Here is a 15,300-nt window from a genome sequence, read left to right as displayed (position 1 = left end):
TTTTGTGGGAGTTTGAATTGTTAAATCAAAGCTCTGCCAGTCTGATGAACTTCTGATGGTGACCTTCGAGGGGTTTTTTCGCCCTGTGCTCTGTCTAATGGTTTCTTGTGTATTTTGAGGACATTCAATAAATATTCTGTATGATGTACAGATGACACACTTGTGATGAGCTTTTCATTTCATGCAAATGTAAATAAAAATCATGTAAACCCATATTTAATATAAAAAAATATACTAAAGATAGCACAAAACTGAGAAATATTATTGTTTTATGAAAAAGATCTGCTCATTTTGAATTTGAAGGCAGCAACACATCTCTAAAAAGTTGTGACGGGTTCAACAAAACCCACAACTGGAAAAGTTGTGTAAAAAAACATCCAGCGGAACATCTGACAACTAATCAAGTTACCATGGCAACTGATCAGTAACATGATTGGATATATTAAAAAAAAGGATCAATTGCATTGCATTAAATGCAATTTAAATTGAAAATCATGAATGTCGCTTCCTTAAAGCTGAAGAGGAGAGGGACCATCCAGCTTGTTATCGGCGCTCAGTGAAATGTTTCAGTTCCCCAACGTTTCCAAAGTGTTGTTAAAGAAGAGGTGATGCAGCTCAGCGGTGAACACGATCCTGGAACAGCTTATAGAAACGTGTTGCTGACGTCAGATTGAAAATGAGAAGATATTTTCATACTGAAACTCAGCCGTATCAAAAACACAGTTTACTGCTCCACAGCACAAACAGGGTCTTCATATATGCAATGAAAGTTCTGACCAGACCTGAAGATATGAGGATGATGTGTCTCGTCTGGTAGTTAAACCCCAGCTGAAGGTTTAGGACGACAGTAAGTGTGTTCGATGATTGGATCCTGAGATCTAAATGTTGCTCCGCCTCCTCATGATCACAAAGACTTCCATTTATGCTCTTTTTATGTCCGTCTAAGTGGGTGGTCTGATAGAAGGAAAGCTGGAAGTCATCCAGTTTCTCCATTTATTGTGCCGTTCTGTTTTTTTAAGCAGATCTCATGCTTTCATCAGCCTCCTGTCATGCATCTTACAGGAACAACCTGTTCCTGCCTGCTGAGTCGAGGATAAATGTTAAAAATGTCTGTGTGGAGGAGTTAGTAGGTGTTTATTGGTATTCTCCTATATTTAGGCTCGCTGCAAATCTGTGCTGCTGTAGTCGGTTTCAACGCTGTGATATTCTGTGTATCGGGAACACCAGGACAGATCTGGACAAATGTCCCGACTCTGTCTGTGTTCTCACGTGTCTCATTTGTTAATAAAATGTCCACTTGAATGGACAAATACAAACAAATCTAAATCTTAAGGCCAGTTTGCTGTTAATTCCTAAAGTACATGTATCTGTTTTTAATCTGAAAAAAAAGAACTCTCTTTAAAAATGACTCCTTAAATCACTTCTGCAAAAGCGTGTGCACCAAAAGCACGTGTACATTCTTGTAACAGCGCCCTCTAGGGGCAGCAGAACAAAGGACGAAGTGAGCTACAGACAAAACAGGTTTGAAGGGAGAAATCACATTTATGTTACGCTGCAGGTTGAACGTCATCCTGCAGGAAAAACACTTCATCATCACAGATCTCATTTCAAACGATTCTCACTCAACATCCTTCATCAATGAACAACAACAAATCAAAGCACGACGGAGGCGGAGACGGATTCATCTGGGTAAAAGCAACAGGATCATCAAATCCTCTTGTGATATCATCAAATCCTCTTGTGACATCATCAGATTCTTTTCTGTGACATCATCAGATTCTCTTCTGTGACATCATCACATCCTCTTCTGTGGCCCCGCCTCCAGCTCCTCCTGTGGCCCCGCCTCCATCTCCTCCTGTCCACAACATGTCAAAGTTTCCTGGTGTGAACTCTGAACCTGAAAAGATGAGTGGATGATTTAATACAAACATCTGGAACATATTCACTCAGAATCAACTGTTTATTCACAATGAACCTCATTTTGGTTCAGTTTTGATCAAATGATAAATATAGTTAATATAGTTATAGCTACGTCCACTTTTCTATTGCGTGTCACTGAGCTGGATGAAGGATGGAGGCGGGGACACAAGAACATTTTAAACAATTTCACAAGACAACTTTTCTGACAATAATTTCTGCAAAATCATAAAATCACTTTTGCACAGATTAAATAGTCTTTAAATTATTATGACATTTAACTTTTCAGAATGTATTACATTAAAATGAACTGTAATTTAACATGAAATAAACAATCCAACAAATCCAGATTTATTTCTGGTCCGTCATAGAAATAATTGTAATAATTTGTTCATGAGGCATCGGTCCGAACTGGAAGTTTATTTGTGGAGGACTTCCTTCACGTCTTCACATTCCTCCATCACACACAAGGAAAGAAAAAGGAGCTGCTGAGACCCCTGGATTAATTTAAGATATTTTCCTCTGAGAGAATAGGTGGGGGTCGGGGGGGGGGGGGCAGAGGAAGAATGGAGCCGGGGTGTGTGTGTGTGTGTGTGTGTGTGTGTGTGTGTGTGTGTGTGTGTGTGTGTGGGGGGGGGGGGTTCAGGGTCCAGTCAGCCAGCAGGACGTCCTGTTTGAGCTTCCAAATAGCATTTCCTCCAATAAAAGGGGGAGACCTTGGAAGTAATCTCCCACCGAAGACACAGAGACGTTGATTGTCACCCTGGAACGAGGCCAAGAATGAACAGAAAGACACCCCCCCCCCCCACCGAGCTCTGGATGGCAGTCAAAAACCACCTCGAGGAAGTCATTAGAGCTCAAGGTTCATGAAAAGTCTCTCCTACCTCCCCGAGCCGTCTGCAGCTGAAGGAAACATCATCTTCATACATCATTATTATTGTTGTTATTATTATTATTATTGGACAAATTGCTTTCTGCAAACACTCATGTTGTCAAACTGTCTTCACCTGTTGGTGTCAGTTATTGAGTTAAATCTCAAACACAACCTTCAGGAGTTAAAGCATGAGGGGAGGCGGGGGGAGAGGGGGGGAGACATCATTCACCTTGTCTGTCAGCAGAAGGGGGAGGGGCCACAGACGTGTTGTTTTCTACCTGCTGCAGCTTTTTCAGAAGTCCAGTGTGGAAGCCATCATGTTTATTGTGTGAATGTTTCTGGGTTATTTAAAGCTGCAGGTCATTTATTCATATGTTTGGTTATTACACATCAGAGCACCAACATGTATGAGTGAACTCAGAGGAGGGACACAGCAAAGGTCAAAGGTCACTGAAACCTCCACAAAACATGTTGGTTTTGTTGTTAATTATGAAAAAGTTTCGGGATAAAATCATGAATAATGGACATTTTAAATCCAAAAGGTCGAAGGTCAACTGTGACATCGTCATGTTTCTGTCCGTCATTCAGCTCCTAATTGACAGGAGGACATCCTGAATGTGTCTCTCATCTTGAAACTTCTTCAAAACGAATTCAGTGAATAATGAAATATCTAAAAATAAGGTATGAAAATCAGGTATGGAGGTCCAGCTCTGCTCCTCTGAAGTGTTTAGCTCCTCAGATGATCGTTGTCTCCTCCGATGGGGAAGCTGAAGACCACCAAAGCGTACGCAGCCCCCCCCCCCCCCCCCCCCAAACACTCAGCTGTTGTCATCACATTTGCAGAGCTGCAATAATTCAAAGACACTTATCGTGTGTCTGTCTCCCGTGTCCCCCTGCGGCCAATCGTGTTGACCTTCCTGTCAGCTCCCCCGTGGAATTCTGGGTGGCGGGCAGGTTCTGCCCCCCCCCCCCCCCACCACCACCCCACCCCACCCGCTCACAAAATGCATACAAATTAGCCTTTCAAAAATCAGATCAAGTTATGTAAAGGACAAAAGCAAGCAGACTTCAAAGGGGGCGTGACGAGGAGGGATGCTGCACGCCGAGGCTTCAGCTAGCGCTCTCAACCGGCCCGTCCTCACATTATTGTCTTCGGTCCTCCTCCTCCCTCTGGTTCCCTGAGACCCGCTGCACCGGGAAAAATGGGTCCAGCCCTTTGGAGTGAATCCCAATCCCAAACCTGGTCTTTGATTCTGGGGGGCTTGGCGCTGCTCCTTCTCCCCCTGCTTTGTTCCTCTTGATGGATCTAGGCGGGCCGGCGAACCGTGACCCCTGCCAGCCCACCCCGTCTGCACACACACACACACACACACACACACACACACACACACACACACACACACACACACACACACACACACACACACACACACACACACATCAAGACAAAGCCGAGCCTCCACAGACCCTAACAGGACAGGAGGGGAAAACCGAGGTTAAAAAAGAAAATGTGGACGAATGTGCTGCAAACGTCTGTGAATGGAAGTCTCATCCCGACAGAGATTACAGCCGCTGAGTGCTGCTGCTGCTTTCATTGTGTCTGTTCTGATAAGTTAGCCATGTGTGATGGGCGAGGAGGAGAGTCTGGACCGCCGCCTATTCAGCTGCTCTGAACCACCTGCCACCAGATGGACCCGAGTGCAAACTTAAACAAGAAAGAGGAAGAACAAAACCATGTGTTTGTCAGCCGTCCCGGCGCCTCCGTCCTCTCCGAGTCTCTTATCCAACCAACACTTCATCTGCTTCTGGTGAAGTTGGCGAACGTTACATTTCATACTTGGAGCTTTTTGTGTGCTGAGGCCAAAAAACAACACAGATATCTGACTGTAACTTTTACATGACCTCCTTCTTCCACCCCGGTCATACATGCAAACCGTAGCTCTGACACAGCGCCCTCTAATGGACCGACGGGTGTACTACACAGTCTGTCGTGCTACATGTTGACGAGGCTACAACCTGAATTTAAAGTTAAAGTCGGTCCATCTACCTGCTGAAGTCGTGTTCCTGCTCATGTTTACAGTCCCGGTTCTAGACACACCAACAGGAAGTGTTTGCAGCAGCGGTCCGCCGCACCGACGGGAACTTCTTGTTCTGAGTTCTGTGTAAAAAGCAGTGAAAGCTGAAGGTCCACTGGGCCCAGATGTACTAATGACTTCCAGAGCTCGTGCAGTCGGGAGGAAGGAAGGTGAGCGAGAGCTGCCGCTTCACTTTATTCACTTTAATTAGAACCAAATGAAAAGGAGCCCCCCTCCTCATGCCCCCTCCCCCTCTCCTCCTCCTCACCCTCCTCCCTCGTCCTCCCTCTTCAGTCTACTCTTAATTGACTTAATGGTTGAGCGCTGGCCAGCCTGGCTGGAGATGATGTGTGTGTGTGTGTGTGTGTGTGTGTGTGTGTGTGTGTGGGTGGGTGGGTGGGTGGGTGGGGGGGGGTTCCCTCTCATTTTCACTGAGCTTTTCGCCAGACTTACAAATCAAATCATCAATAGCTCATCAGACTGAATGAGCTCGTTAAAGACTCCAAAGGTTGATTATGGATCAGAAGGTCACTGCAGCCGTTCTGACTTTAGGAGAAGCTTTTGATCCGAGAAACTTCTGATCCGGTCCTGAAAACTAGTTCCGTTCACATCCGTCCACATCCGTCATCCGTCCACATCCGTCCACCGGGGCTCGTTATCCAATAGCAGCTGAAACAAGTCAAAGAGGAGCAGAATGAGATAAATTTGGAGAAACGTTTTTACATTTTAATCCCAGACTTCCTGTCATGAATGCTCAAAATTCACTGAATTGTATTAAATAAATAAATAAAATAAAAAAAAAAAAAAAATAAAAAAAAAAATATATATATATATATATAAAGAATTAAGCATATGCTTAAAGACAGGAAGTACAGGGAATCAGCTGCCTGAAAAAATACCACAGACTTTATAAATCTGTTTATGATTGTTTCGAAGCTTTTAACTGCTGACACGCATTTCTTTCCAGCAGTCATCATCAGTTTTGAAATGAAGATCTTCCTCATATGTTCTATTAAACTGATGTTATGTTAAGATATGAAGCCGTGGTTTAATAGCAGCAGTCATGAGGTCCTTCGTTGTGAGGTTGCTTCAGTACGGAGAATAAAATTAGTTGAATGTCGTGTTGGTGGATGTTTCATGTGCAGCTGTGTCTCTTAACTTCTAACAGCTATTTTTGGTTATAATAAATAATAAGTCCAGATAGTTTCACACCACAGATCCAAACAGTAAAATATCTGCATCAGTCTAAAAACAGCCTCCAGTTGAGACTGTTTGGTGACATATGGAATCAGTTTACTAATTATTTCTCTCGTTATGTCCTCATAACTGACGCTGCCAGGTATGTTTGGACTCATTTGTCCAGTTAGAGACGTCGGTCTTCTCCATGTTTGATTGGTTTGGACGTCCGGCTCCGGCGCTGCGTGCCAGCTGAGTCGGTGGCTCACTGAAAAGTTGTGTTCATTATTTTTAAATGTCACATCTGATTTCACGCACACAAAGGGTGGAAAGACAACCGTTTTCTTTTGTACGGTTCTTCAGGCTCCCGACAGTTGAGAGGGGAGGTCTTTTTTTTATTTTGATCATAAGTTTGACAGTTTTATACTTTTCCCCTCCTTTTAACTGGGAACAAAGTTAGCAGAGAAGAAACAGGCCAAAAGAGAGCAGCGCACGGTTGGACAGACTGAATGTGACGGCCTGTTTGGAGTTTGTCAAATATTTTTTAGAGGAAAGTTCAGCAACTATTTGGGCAGATCTTCAAGCACTGAGACAAACACCAGGTTCTGCTTATAAAATCCCAATACAGTGAAGCATGGTGGAGGCAGCATCATGAGCTGCTCCAGCTGTTTGGCCTCCGTCCCTCCACCCACAGCAGCTGGTCTCTCCAAGGTCTAATGTCACAGGCTGGATTTTCTCCAGCCTGAATGGAGACTGGAGGACATGCAGAAATATGCTGTTATGGATTTTTTTTTTTTTTTTTTTTGCCCAATGAAGCCAAAAAAATAAAAAACTGCAAAGTTTTTTTTTCTCGATCTTGATTCATTATTAAAAAAAAAATTGGCTTTTCTTGGCGGCTTTAACATCTTCAAAAACTCATGAAAGTTGGTGCCTGACGATGTGCAAAGTTTCATGAGGTTTGGAGCATCGTTTGACCTTAGACATCAACTTCCTGTGTCACAGCAAAACATCAAACTTAACCACATCGCCCTGGTCAGACTATATACTACTCTATACTATATACTATATACTCTATACTATATACTCTATACTCTATATTATATACTATATACTCTATACTCTATACTCTATACTATATACTCTATATTCTATACTATATACTCTATACTATATACTATATACGCTATGCTATATACTCTATACTACATACTCTATACTATATACTCTATACTCTATACTCTATACTATATACTATATACAAAAATAAATTATTTATCACTTTTTGGAGTATGACCTTTTTCTGAACTGACATGCATGCATACCTCAAGTTACTTCTCACTGAGGCAACTGCTCTAACCAATGTGTCACACACACGTAAGTCATCTGAAATATGAAAAAAAAAAGTACATTTTTTATTTAATGGTTTATGATTTTTATTTTGCAAAACATATTTTGTATTAGGGGTTTTTGTATTGTTGTTGACCTTTAGATGAAGAAGATATTTAATATCACTGCAGACCCCCTTGAAAACACGTATATCTACTATCCAAAAAATGTCTGTGGCAATTTTGGTCGCATTTGAATGAATATTTGTGGATGTTGGGAGTTATAGGTTGTGTTAGATCTGTATACTTTTATACAAACCAATGAGCCAAGGTTTTACTTATTACAAATAAACTACTGATGCACACAGAGTTTATTGCTTGCACAAATTAAGGCATTGTCCTACTGTTTCTCACAAGACTTATTATTGTCTGTGACACCAGGTGCAGCTCAAGGAGAACACCATGACATGGACATTCGGTGCTCTCTGATAAAGTTATGACTACTGACCAGATAAGAGGAACCTTGCAGTCAACAGGTGCAGCACCAGACAGTGTAGGGTTTCCTCCCCTTTAGGACGCTGTCTCCTGTGACTGGTGGAAGCGAAGAGAAGCGGCTCAGAAGTGAGACCAGCCTACGCACCAATGAAGGGAGAGCTAAGTCTAAACCACGCCTCCCCACCTTTTTATGACCAATCAGATAGAAGCACATTCTCATTCAAAACTGTGTAACCTAAGGTAGGGACTCTTCTCTGGAAGGTTGACTACAGTTAACTGCTTGCAGTCTGTGGTTTTCTGAACAGAAAAGATCCATGTACATGCTGATTTTGATTCTCTAATGCTTAAATAAATTGCTGAACTGAGGAATAATAATTCTCCTGGACTCTCTTTGCAAATCAATGAATGTGCTGACAGTTGCAGTGAGCCAAAGATGTGTCATTATGCAGACCTCCCCCTGTGAAGATTGGTGGTGTAGTGGTTGGTGCTGTTGCCTTCTGTCCAGAAGGTCTGAGGTTTGAATCCCCCACTTAAAATAACATTATAACATGTCCGCCCGAAAGTCTTTTTTGGGTCACTTTTTGGCCACCACGCCACGGGCTCACCGATCGACGAAACAAATTATTTTGATAACTTTTCATTGTTAAGAGTGCACAGACTAAACTTCAAGTCGGTCCAACAAAATCTCTGAGGAGTTCGTTACAACATGTGCGAATCGCAAAAAATGGCGACTAAATTCAAAATGGCGGACTTCCTGTCGAGTTGACGTCATGGTGCAATTTAACTTTTTTGTACGTCTCGGTGTAATACACGTGTCCACCGGATTTCATGCACGGAGGTAAATGTGGCCGCCGGGGCATCTCTTTAGGGGGCGCTCGCGAGCCATTTGGCCACGCCCCCTCGCGACTCCAGAATACGAAATGTTTCGCCGGGAGACAAATGTGGGCTCAAATAACAACATGCAACCCGGTGCATTGATCTAACAGCCTATTGGTGGATGATTTATAACAACCAATCAGAACGTAAAGGAGGCGGGTCAGTGAGGGACGTGACATCAGCTAGGTAGAGCACAGTCACCTTGTGTGTCGGGAGACAAAATGCAACTTGAAAAAACGTCCTAACTGGAGATGAGGGACAGGTGAAGCAGCATGAATGGACCTGTGTGCGTTTGTAAAGGTAACTGGCATGTTTGTGTTTTATGAACTGAAACCGTAGTTTGTACACGTGACTTATTTAACTCGGTGCTTGTTTGTGTTAGCATAGCCCGTCCCTTTGCTGCCTGTGTAACATGTTAGCAGGTGAGCTCGTGCTATTGACATAACCTGCTTGTCCACACTGGACGTGACAGTTAATGGATTCTGTGGACAGATTGGAGAACATCCGGGGACTGTTGGTGAGACAGGACCACTTTCATGTTTCTGAGAGATGACGCCATCTGTACGCTCCGTGACGTCGCTCCTCACCTGGCCTTCATCACATCTCTTCTTCATCACATCTCTTCTTCATCACATCATCACATCCCTTCTTCATCACATCCCTTCTTCATCACATCCCTTCATCACATCTTCTTCATCATCATCCCTTCATCACATCATCACATCCTTCATCATCACATCCCTCTTCATCACATCTCTTCTTCATCACATCCCTTCTTCATCACATCCCTTCTTCATCACATCTCTTCTTCATCACATCCCTTCTTCATCACATCTCTTCTTCATCACATCTCTTCTTCATCACATCCCTTCTTCATCACATCCCTTCTTCATCACATCTCTTCTTCATCACATCCCTTCTTCATCACATCCCTTCATCATCACATCTCTTCTTCATCACATCCCTTCATCATCACATCCCTTCTTCATCACATCCCTTCTTCATCACATCCCTTCATCATCACATCTCTTCTTCATCACATCCCTTCATCATCACATCCCTTCTTCATCACATCCCTTCTTCATCACATCCCTTCATCATCACATCTCTTCTTCATCACATCCCTTCATCATCACATCTCTTCATCATCACATCTCTTCATCATCACATCTCTTCACCAGGTCGCAAGTAGGTAGGTATTTACTTTATTAATCCCAGAGGGGAATTTTTTTTCGCTACAGCAGCATACAGAAGCAATAAGAGAATAATAGAAATAATAGAATAAAATAATAGAATATAATAGAATAATATAATAATAGAAAAGCAATAAAATAAAATAGCAGTAAAATATATAAATATAAAATATAAAATGCACAGTATATACAGTACATTATATATCTATATATATTATATACAAACAAACCAAGAAACACAGTCAACAGTGTTATTGTACTGTGATGGATTTTGTCAGAGGTGAGTTATTGTACAGTCTTATTGCAGTGGGCAGGAATGATCTCCTGTATCTGGAATGATCTCCTGTATCTGGAATGATCTCCTGTATCTGGAATGATCTCCTGTATCAGGAATGATCTCCTGTATCAGGAATGATCTCCCGTATCTGGAATGATCTCCTGTATCAGGAATGATCTCCTGTATCTGGAATGATCTCCTGTATCAGGAATGATCTCCTGTATCTGGAATGATCTCCTGTATCTGGAATGATCTCCTGTATCAGGAATGATCTCCTGTATCAGGAATGATCTCCTGTATCAGGAATGATCTCCTGTATCAGGAATGATCTCCTGTATCTGGAATGATCTCCTGTATCTGGAATGATCTCCCGTATCAGGAATGATCTCCCGTATCTGGAATGATCTCCCGTATCAGGAATGATCTCCTGTATCTGGAATGATCTCCTGTATCAGGAATGATCTCCTGTATCAGGAATGATCTCCCGTATCAGGAATGATCTCCTGTATCAGGAATGATCTCCTGTATCTGGAATGATCTCCTGTATCAGGAATGATCTCCCGTATCAGGAATGATCTCCCGTATCAGGAATGATCTCCTGTATCTGGAATGATCTCCTGTATCTGGAATGATCTCCTGTATCAGGAATGATCTCCTGTATCTGGAATGATCTCCTGTATCTGGAATGATCTCCTGTATTCAGGAATGATCTCCTGTATCAGGAATGATCTCCTGTATCAGGAATGATCTCCTGTATCTGGAATGATCTCCTGTATCTGGAATGATCTCCTGTATTCAGGAATGATCTCCTGTATCTGGAATGATCTCCTGTATCTGGAATGATCTCCTGTATTCAGGAATGATCTCCTGTATCAGGAATGATCTCCTGTATCAGGAATGATCTCCTGTATCTGTCCTTGTGACAGCAGCTGGAGGAGTCTTTTGAAGAACGTCCTCCTCTGTCCCTGCAGCAGGTGGAGAGGGTGGTCAGGATTATCCAATATGGACAATAGTTTGTTCAGTGTCCTCCTCTCCACCTCCTTTTCCAGTAAGTAACTGTATTGCAGGTATAAATAAATAAATATATACATACATTTGCTATATATATATATATTTATTTATTTGTAGAACTTTATTGAGCAGGATGGAACCATCACTCTGGACATTCAATGTGTTATTCTGGGGTTTTAATCTCTACATCTGATGAAGATGTACGTTCGCTTCATGTGATGTATTTTACTCTTCTGAATGCAGTTTCACAGCATCGTTTTGAGGCATTTATGTTTGAGGTTTTTTTCACTAGAGTCGTTTGTTTGGGTTCAAAAAGACTCAACATAAGTTCATGTATATATTTGAGGACATGAGAGTCGTGATTTGAATATCAGGAAGACTTTTATTTCTTAGCAGGCCATAATTTAGGTTCATTAAAAACTGCTGACAGGCAAAATCTAAATTTAAAAGAGTCAGAGGAGTTTATGGACGAGTAACCCAGGCAGGACAACCATGTTCAATACGTCCTCATTGCCATGAATTATGGGATGTCCATGTGTCTGTGAACTCTGCCTGTTAGCAGTGTCACTGCTGCTGACGACATTCATCCTGAGAAACACCCGGATAATAAATCACTTGTTCCTGTATGAGAATTCATCACTTGGCATCTCATACAGTTGGAGGCTTGTGGTGTCGTAGCGCCATCTAGAGGTGGTGTGTAGGTTGAAACATTTCCTGTCGATGGACGAAAATACGAGTATTGAGATTAAAATGTGTCACATCACAAATTTGGAATAATCCGTCAATAAAAACCTAAATTGTGGAAGTCAGCTGGTGAACGTTAAATGCGGCTCCTTGAATTCCTTTTGAACAAAATATAGAATTAACTCAGATTTGAACACTAAACTTGTTCAGTTTTGCTCCTTTTTAAAAAAAATTTAAAAACACAAGCACTTTAAGATTTTGTCCTCTAACAGTTCCAAAGAATCACCGGATGACTTCAGGTCGTACACTTAAAGAGCTGACGTTTAAATTGATTTAAAAATAAATCAAAAAGCCACCTTCAAATGTGTACATGCAGTCTTTGGACTTTTTCACATAACTTCCATGTTTTTGAAGCAAAGAAATGAAAGAAACACTGATTTGTAGATTTCCACGAGTTCAGGACCGACTTGGTTTCAACAGAATAATCCGTTCACACACCACAATATGCAAAATGTTCTGACTGCCAGTCCGGTCTTTATTCAGGACTCCAAAAAAACAACTACAAGGTTTATTTTTCTCCCATTTCATGTCAGTCCAGCGTAAAACTGACGGCACACATGCTTTTCAATTCATGCAACTACACAAGACAAACGGTTGGTTGGAGCTGCAGATGTGCTCAAAGCACGCCACAGCTGTCCACGTGCACGCTGTGGTTGTCCTTCGCTTTGTGTTGCCTGGTGGGGGAGGGGGGGGGGGTGTTTCAAACTGGGAAGAGTAAACCACGTACGCTAAAACACATGTACACCATCCACACTGGAATACAACAAGAAGCTCATGAACAAGCAAGAACTGAAAGAACAAACTGCAAATGCCCAATAAGAGCTTTATTAAAACATCACTTTAGACGTGGAACAAAAGCAAGTTCGAACACAAAAACTGTAGCACCAGAAAAAATAAAGGCAAAACACACACACACACACACACACACACACACACACACACACACACACACACACACACACACACACACACACACAAAGAGCTTCTCTGAAGCCACTTTTAAAAAAATACCCCAGGTGAGTAAATGCAAGCTCAACCGTAAAAACAACTCCTAAAGGTGTTCTACTCTAAAGACATGGAACCACTTGATGCAGACTTCGTCCTGAGATGATTAAACGGTCTTCTGCTGGCCTTTCTTCCCAATCAGAGACTTGTGGATGTGAGGGATCACACCTGCAGGACAGGAGGCAGCGTTACCATCCGCAACACAAACTCACAACTTATCCTCATCGCAGTCTCACATCTATTCAATTAAATGCAACAGAATTCATTTCCTGGTTTCTTCCTGTTAAAGGGAGTTTTTCCTTCCATCTGTTGGAGGTTTTTCTCCATTAAAAGGAGTTTTTTTCTCCATTAAAAGGAGGTTTTTTCTCCATTAAAAGGAGTTTTTTTCTCCATTAAAAGGAGTTTTTTTCTCCATTAAAAGGAGTTTTTTCTCCATTAAAAGGAGTTTTTTCTCCATTAAAAGGAGTTTTTTCTCCATTAAAAGGAGTTTTTTCTCCATTAAAAGGAGTTTTTCCTTCCTAGTGTACGTGTGAATAGTTGAATGATGCTGTAAAGGACTTTAATGTGTTAAATAACCTGCGTTGTGATTTGAATTGATTTGTTGCAGCTTCAGTTAAATAAGTTGAAGCCTCCATGATGATAAGTGCAGCATTATAAACACTAGAGTGGATGTACTGCAGATGTTTCAGATGACCGCGGAGGTGCAGATGACCGCGGAGGTGCAGATGATCGCGGAGGTGCAGATGACCGCGGAGGTGCAGATGATCGTGGAGGTGCAGAGCATCCTCACCTCCACCAGCGATAGTGGCCTTAATAAGCGAGTCCAGCTCCTCGTCCCCTCTGATGGCCAGCTGCAGGTGGCGCGGGGTGATGCGCTTCACCTTCAGGTCCTTTGATGCATTTCCTGCCAGCTCCAGAACCTGGAAGGAAACGAGGCTTTAAGATCCGCCAGCAGGAGCAACAGCAGCTGGTACCGGTGCCGGAGGGGGACGGGCGGTACCGGTGCCGGAGGGGGACGGGCGGTACCGGTGCCGGAGGGGGACGGTACCTCGGCGGTCAGGTATTCCAGGATGGCCGCGCTGTACACCGCTGCGGTGGCGCCCACCCTGCCGTGGCTGGTGGTTCTGGACTTCAGGTGTCTGTGGATCCGACCCACGGGGAACTGCAGGACGAGGACAGGTGACTGGGTTAGCTGGGTTAGCAGCACCGAGGCGATGAATGAAACCTCAGCGGCACCAACCTGCAGTCCGGCCCGCTGCGAGCGTGAAATAGCCTTGGTTTTCGTCTTCCCGGAGTCCTTGCCAGCCTTCCCTCCAGCCTGCAACACCGACACCGACATGCACCATCAGCACCATCAGCACCATCAGCCCGCAGCATGCTACGCTACTGGAGCGGCTAATGTTAGCGGCTAACTGTTAGCTATTGAAAGAAATACACCAGTTTTTCTTCTGATGATCTTCTTCCAACAACAGCCGCCATACTGTTGGCAGCTACTCACCATTTTACGAGCCGTTTCTGACGTCGCAGCACAAGAACACTTCGCTCCGACGACTGTTTTTGAACTACAAGCTCCGCCCACAATTATCTTCACTTTATGGCCCATCTTCATCCGGGTAACTGCAGCGTGCACGTCAGCCAATCACGCTTCGTCATGTATTTCTCTTTCATGGCGTTCAGCCAATTAACAAGAAAAGATGCCTCTTTGCAGGAAGTGTGGTCAATTTCCGGTAAAGGGGATTGTGGGTAATGTAGTTCCAACGGGTGGCTCTCTGGCGTTGTGGGTTTTTTTCATAATGAAAGATCAAGTTAGGAGGTTATTATAAATCATTTTAAAAGTAGTTTCTTTTGATTTATTCCATTATTTAATCTAGAAAAAGGAAATATGCATCATATATGAAGTTGTCACATGATCAGACACATTTAAAATGTTTACAGAAGAACATGGACATCGTTTGTTTGTTTGTTTGTTTGTTTGTTTGTTTGTTTGAGCCTCTATTTATCACCGCACATGATATCAACACAATTTACATTTTCTCTGAGAAGTGCTGGTTTTTGTTTCATGGTATTTTCTTCCATTCAAAAGTAATTTTTCCAGTCGACTTCCCTTTTCTGAAAGAGACCGTATGATGAATCTCTGTATTATCTGTGTTTACTCATTATCATCTTAAACTGGAATATTTAGATTAATTTATGATCCATCCATCCATTTATTGACATTTTACTGTTGTAGTTCCACTTTCTGGCCACGTGAGGGCAGTAGCAACTGATGATTGCACGTGCAGTTTCTGTGCTCAAAATACACTCAGTGACAGTTACTTTACTACAAACACGT

The 15,300-nt window shown here is 42.7% G+C and overlaps 1 protein-coding gene across 1 annotated transcript; it reads right to left on the bottom strand.

Annotated features, from left to right (window-relative positions):
* Positions 1-12,929: 12,929 nt before the first annotated feature.
* On the bottom strand, positions 12,930-14,373 carry LOC138635655 (histone H2A.Z). The gene is made up of 4 exons (XM_069723251.1): positions 14,209-14,373; positions 14,017-14,130; positions 13,759-13,888; positions 12,930-13,136 (listed from the first exon to the last, which is right to left on the bottom strand). The coding sequence occupies exons 1-4, from the start codon at positions 14,305-14,307 to the stop codon at positions 13,075-13,077; spliced, it is 405 nt and encodes a 134-aa protein (XP_069579352.1). The 5' UTR covers positions 14,308-14,373; the 3' UTR covers positions 12,930-13,074.
* Between the last annotated feature and the right edge of the window lie 927 nt (positions 14,374-15,300).

The sequence above is a fragment of the Brachyistius frenatus genome, unplaced genomic scaffold, assembly GCF_029030835.1.
Source record: "Brachyistius frenatus isolate BFR_SWC_R1_liver_20210118 unplaced genomic scaffold, ASM2903083v1 Contig_321, whole genome shotgun sequence".
NCBI lineage: Eukaryota > Metazoa > Chordata > Actinopteri > Embiotocidae > Brachyistius > Brachyistius frenatus.
The sequence above is the reverse complement of the archived record's forward strand: the minus strand, read 5'-3'. Positions and strand labels throughout refer to the sequence as shown.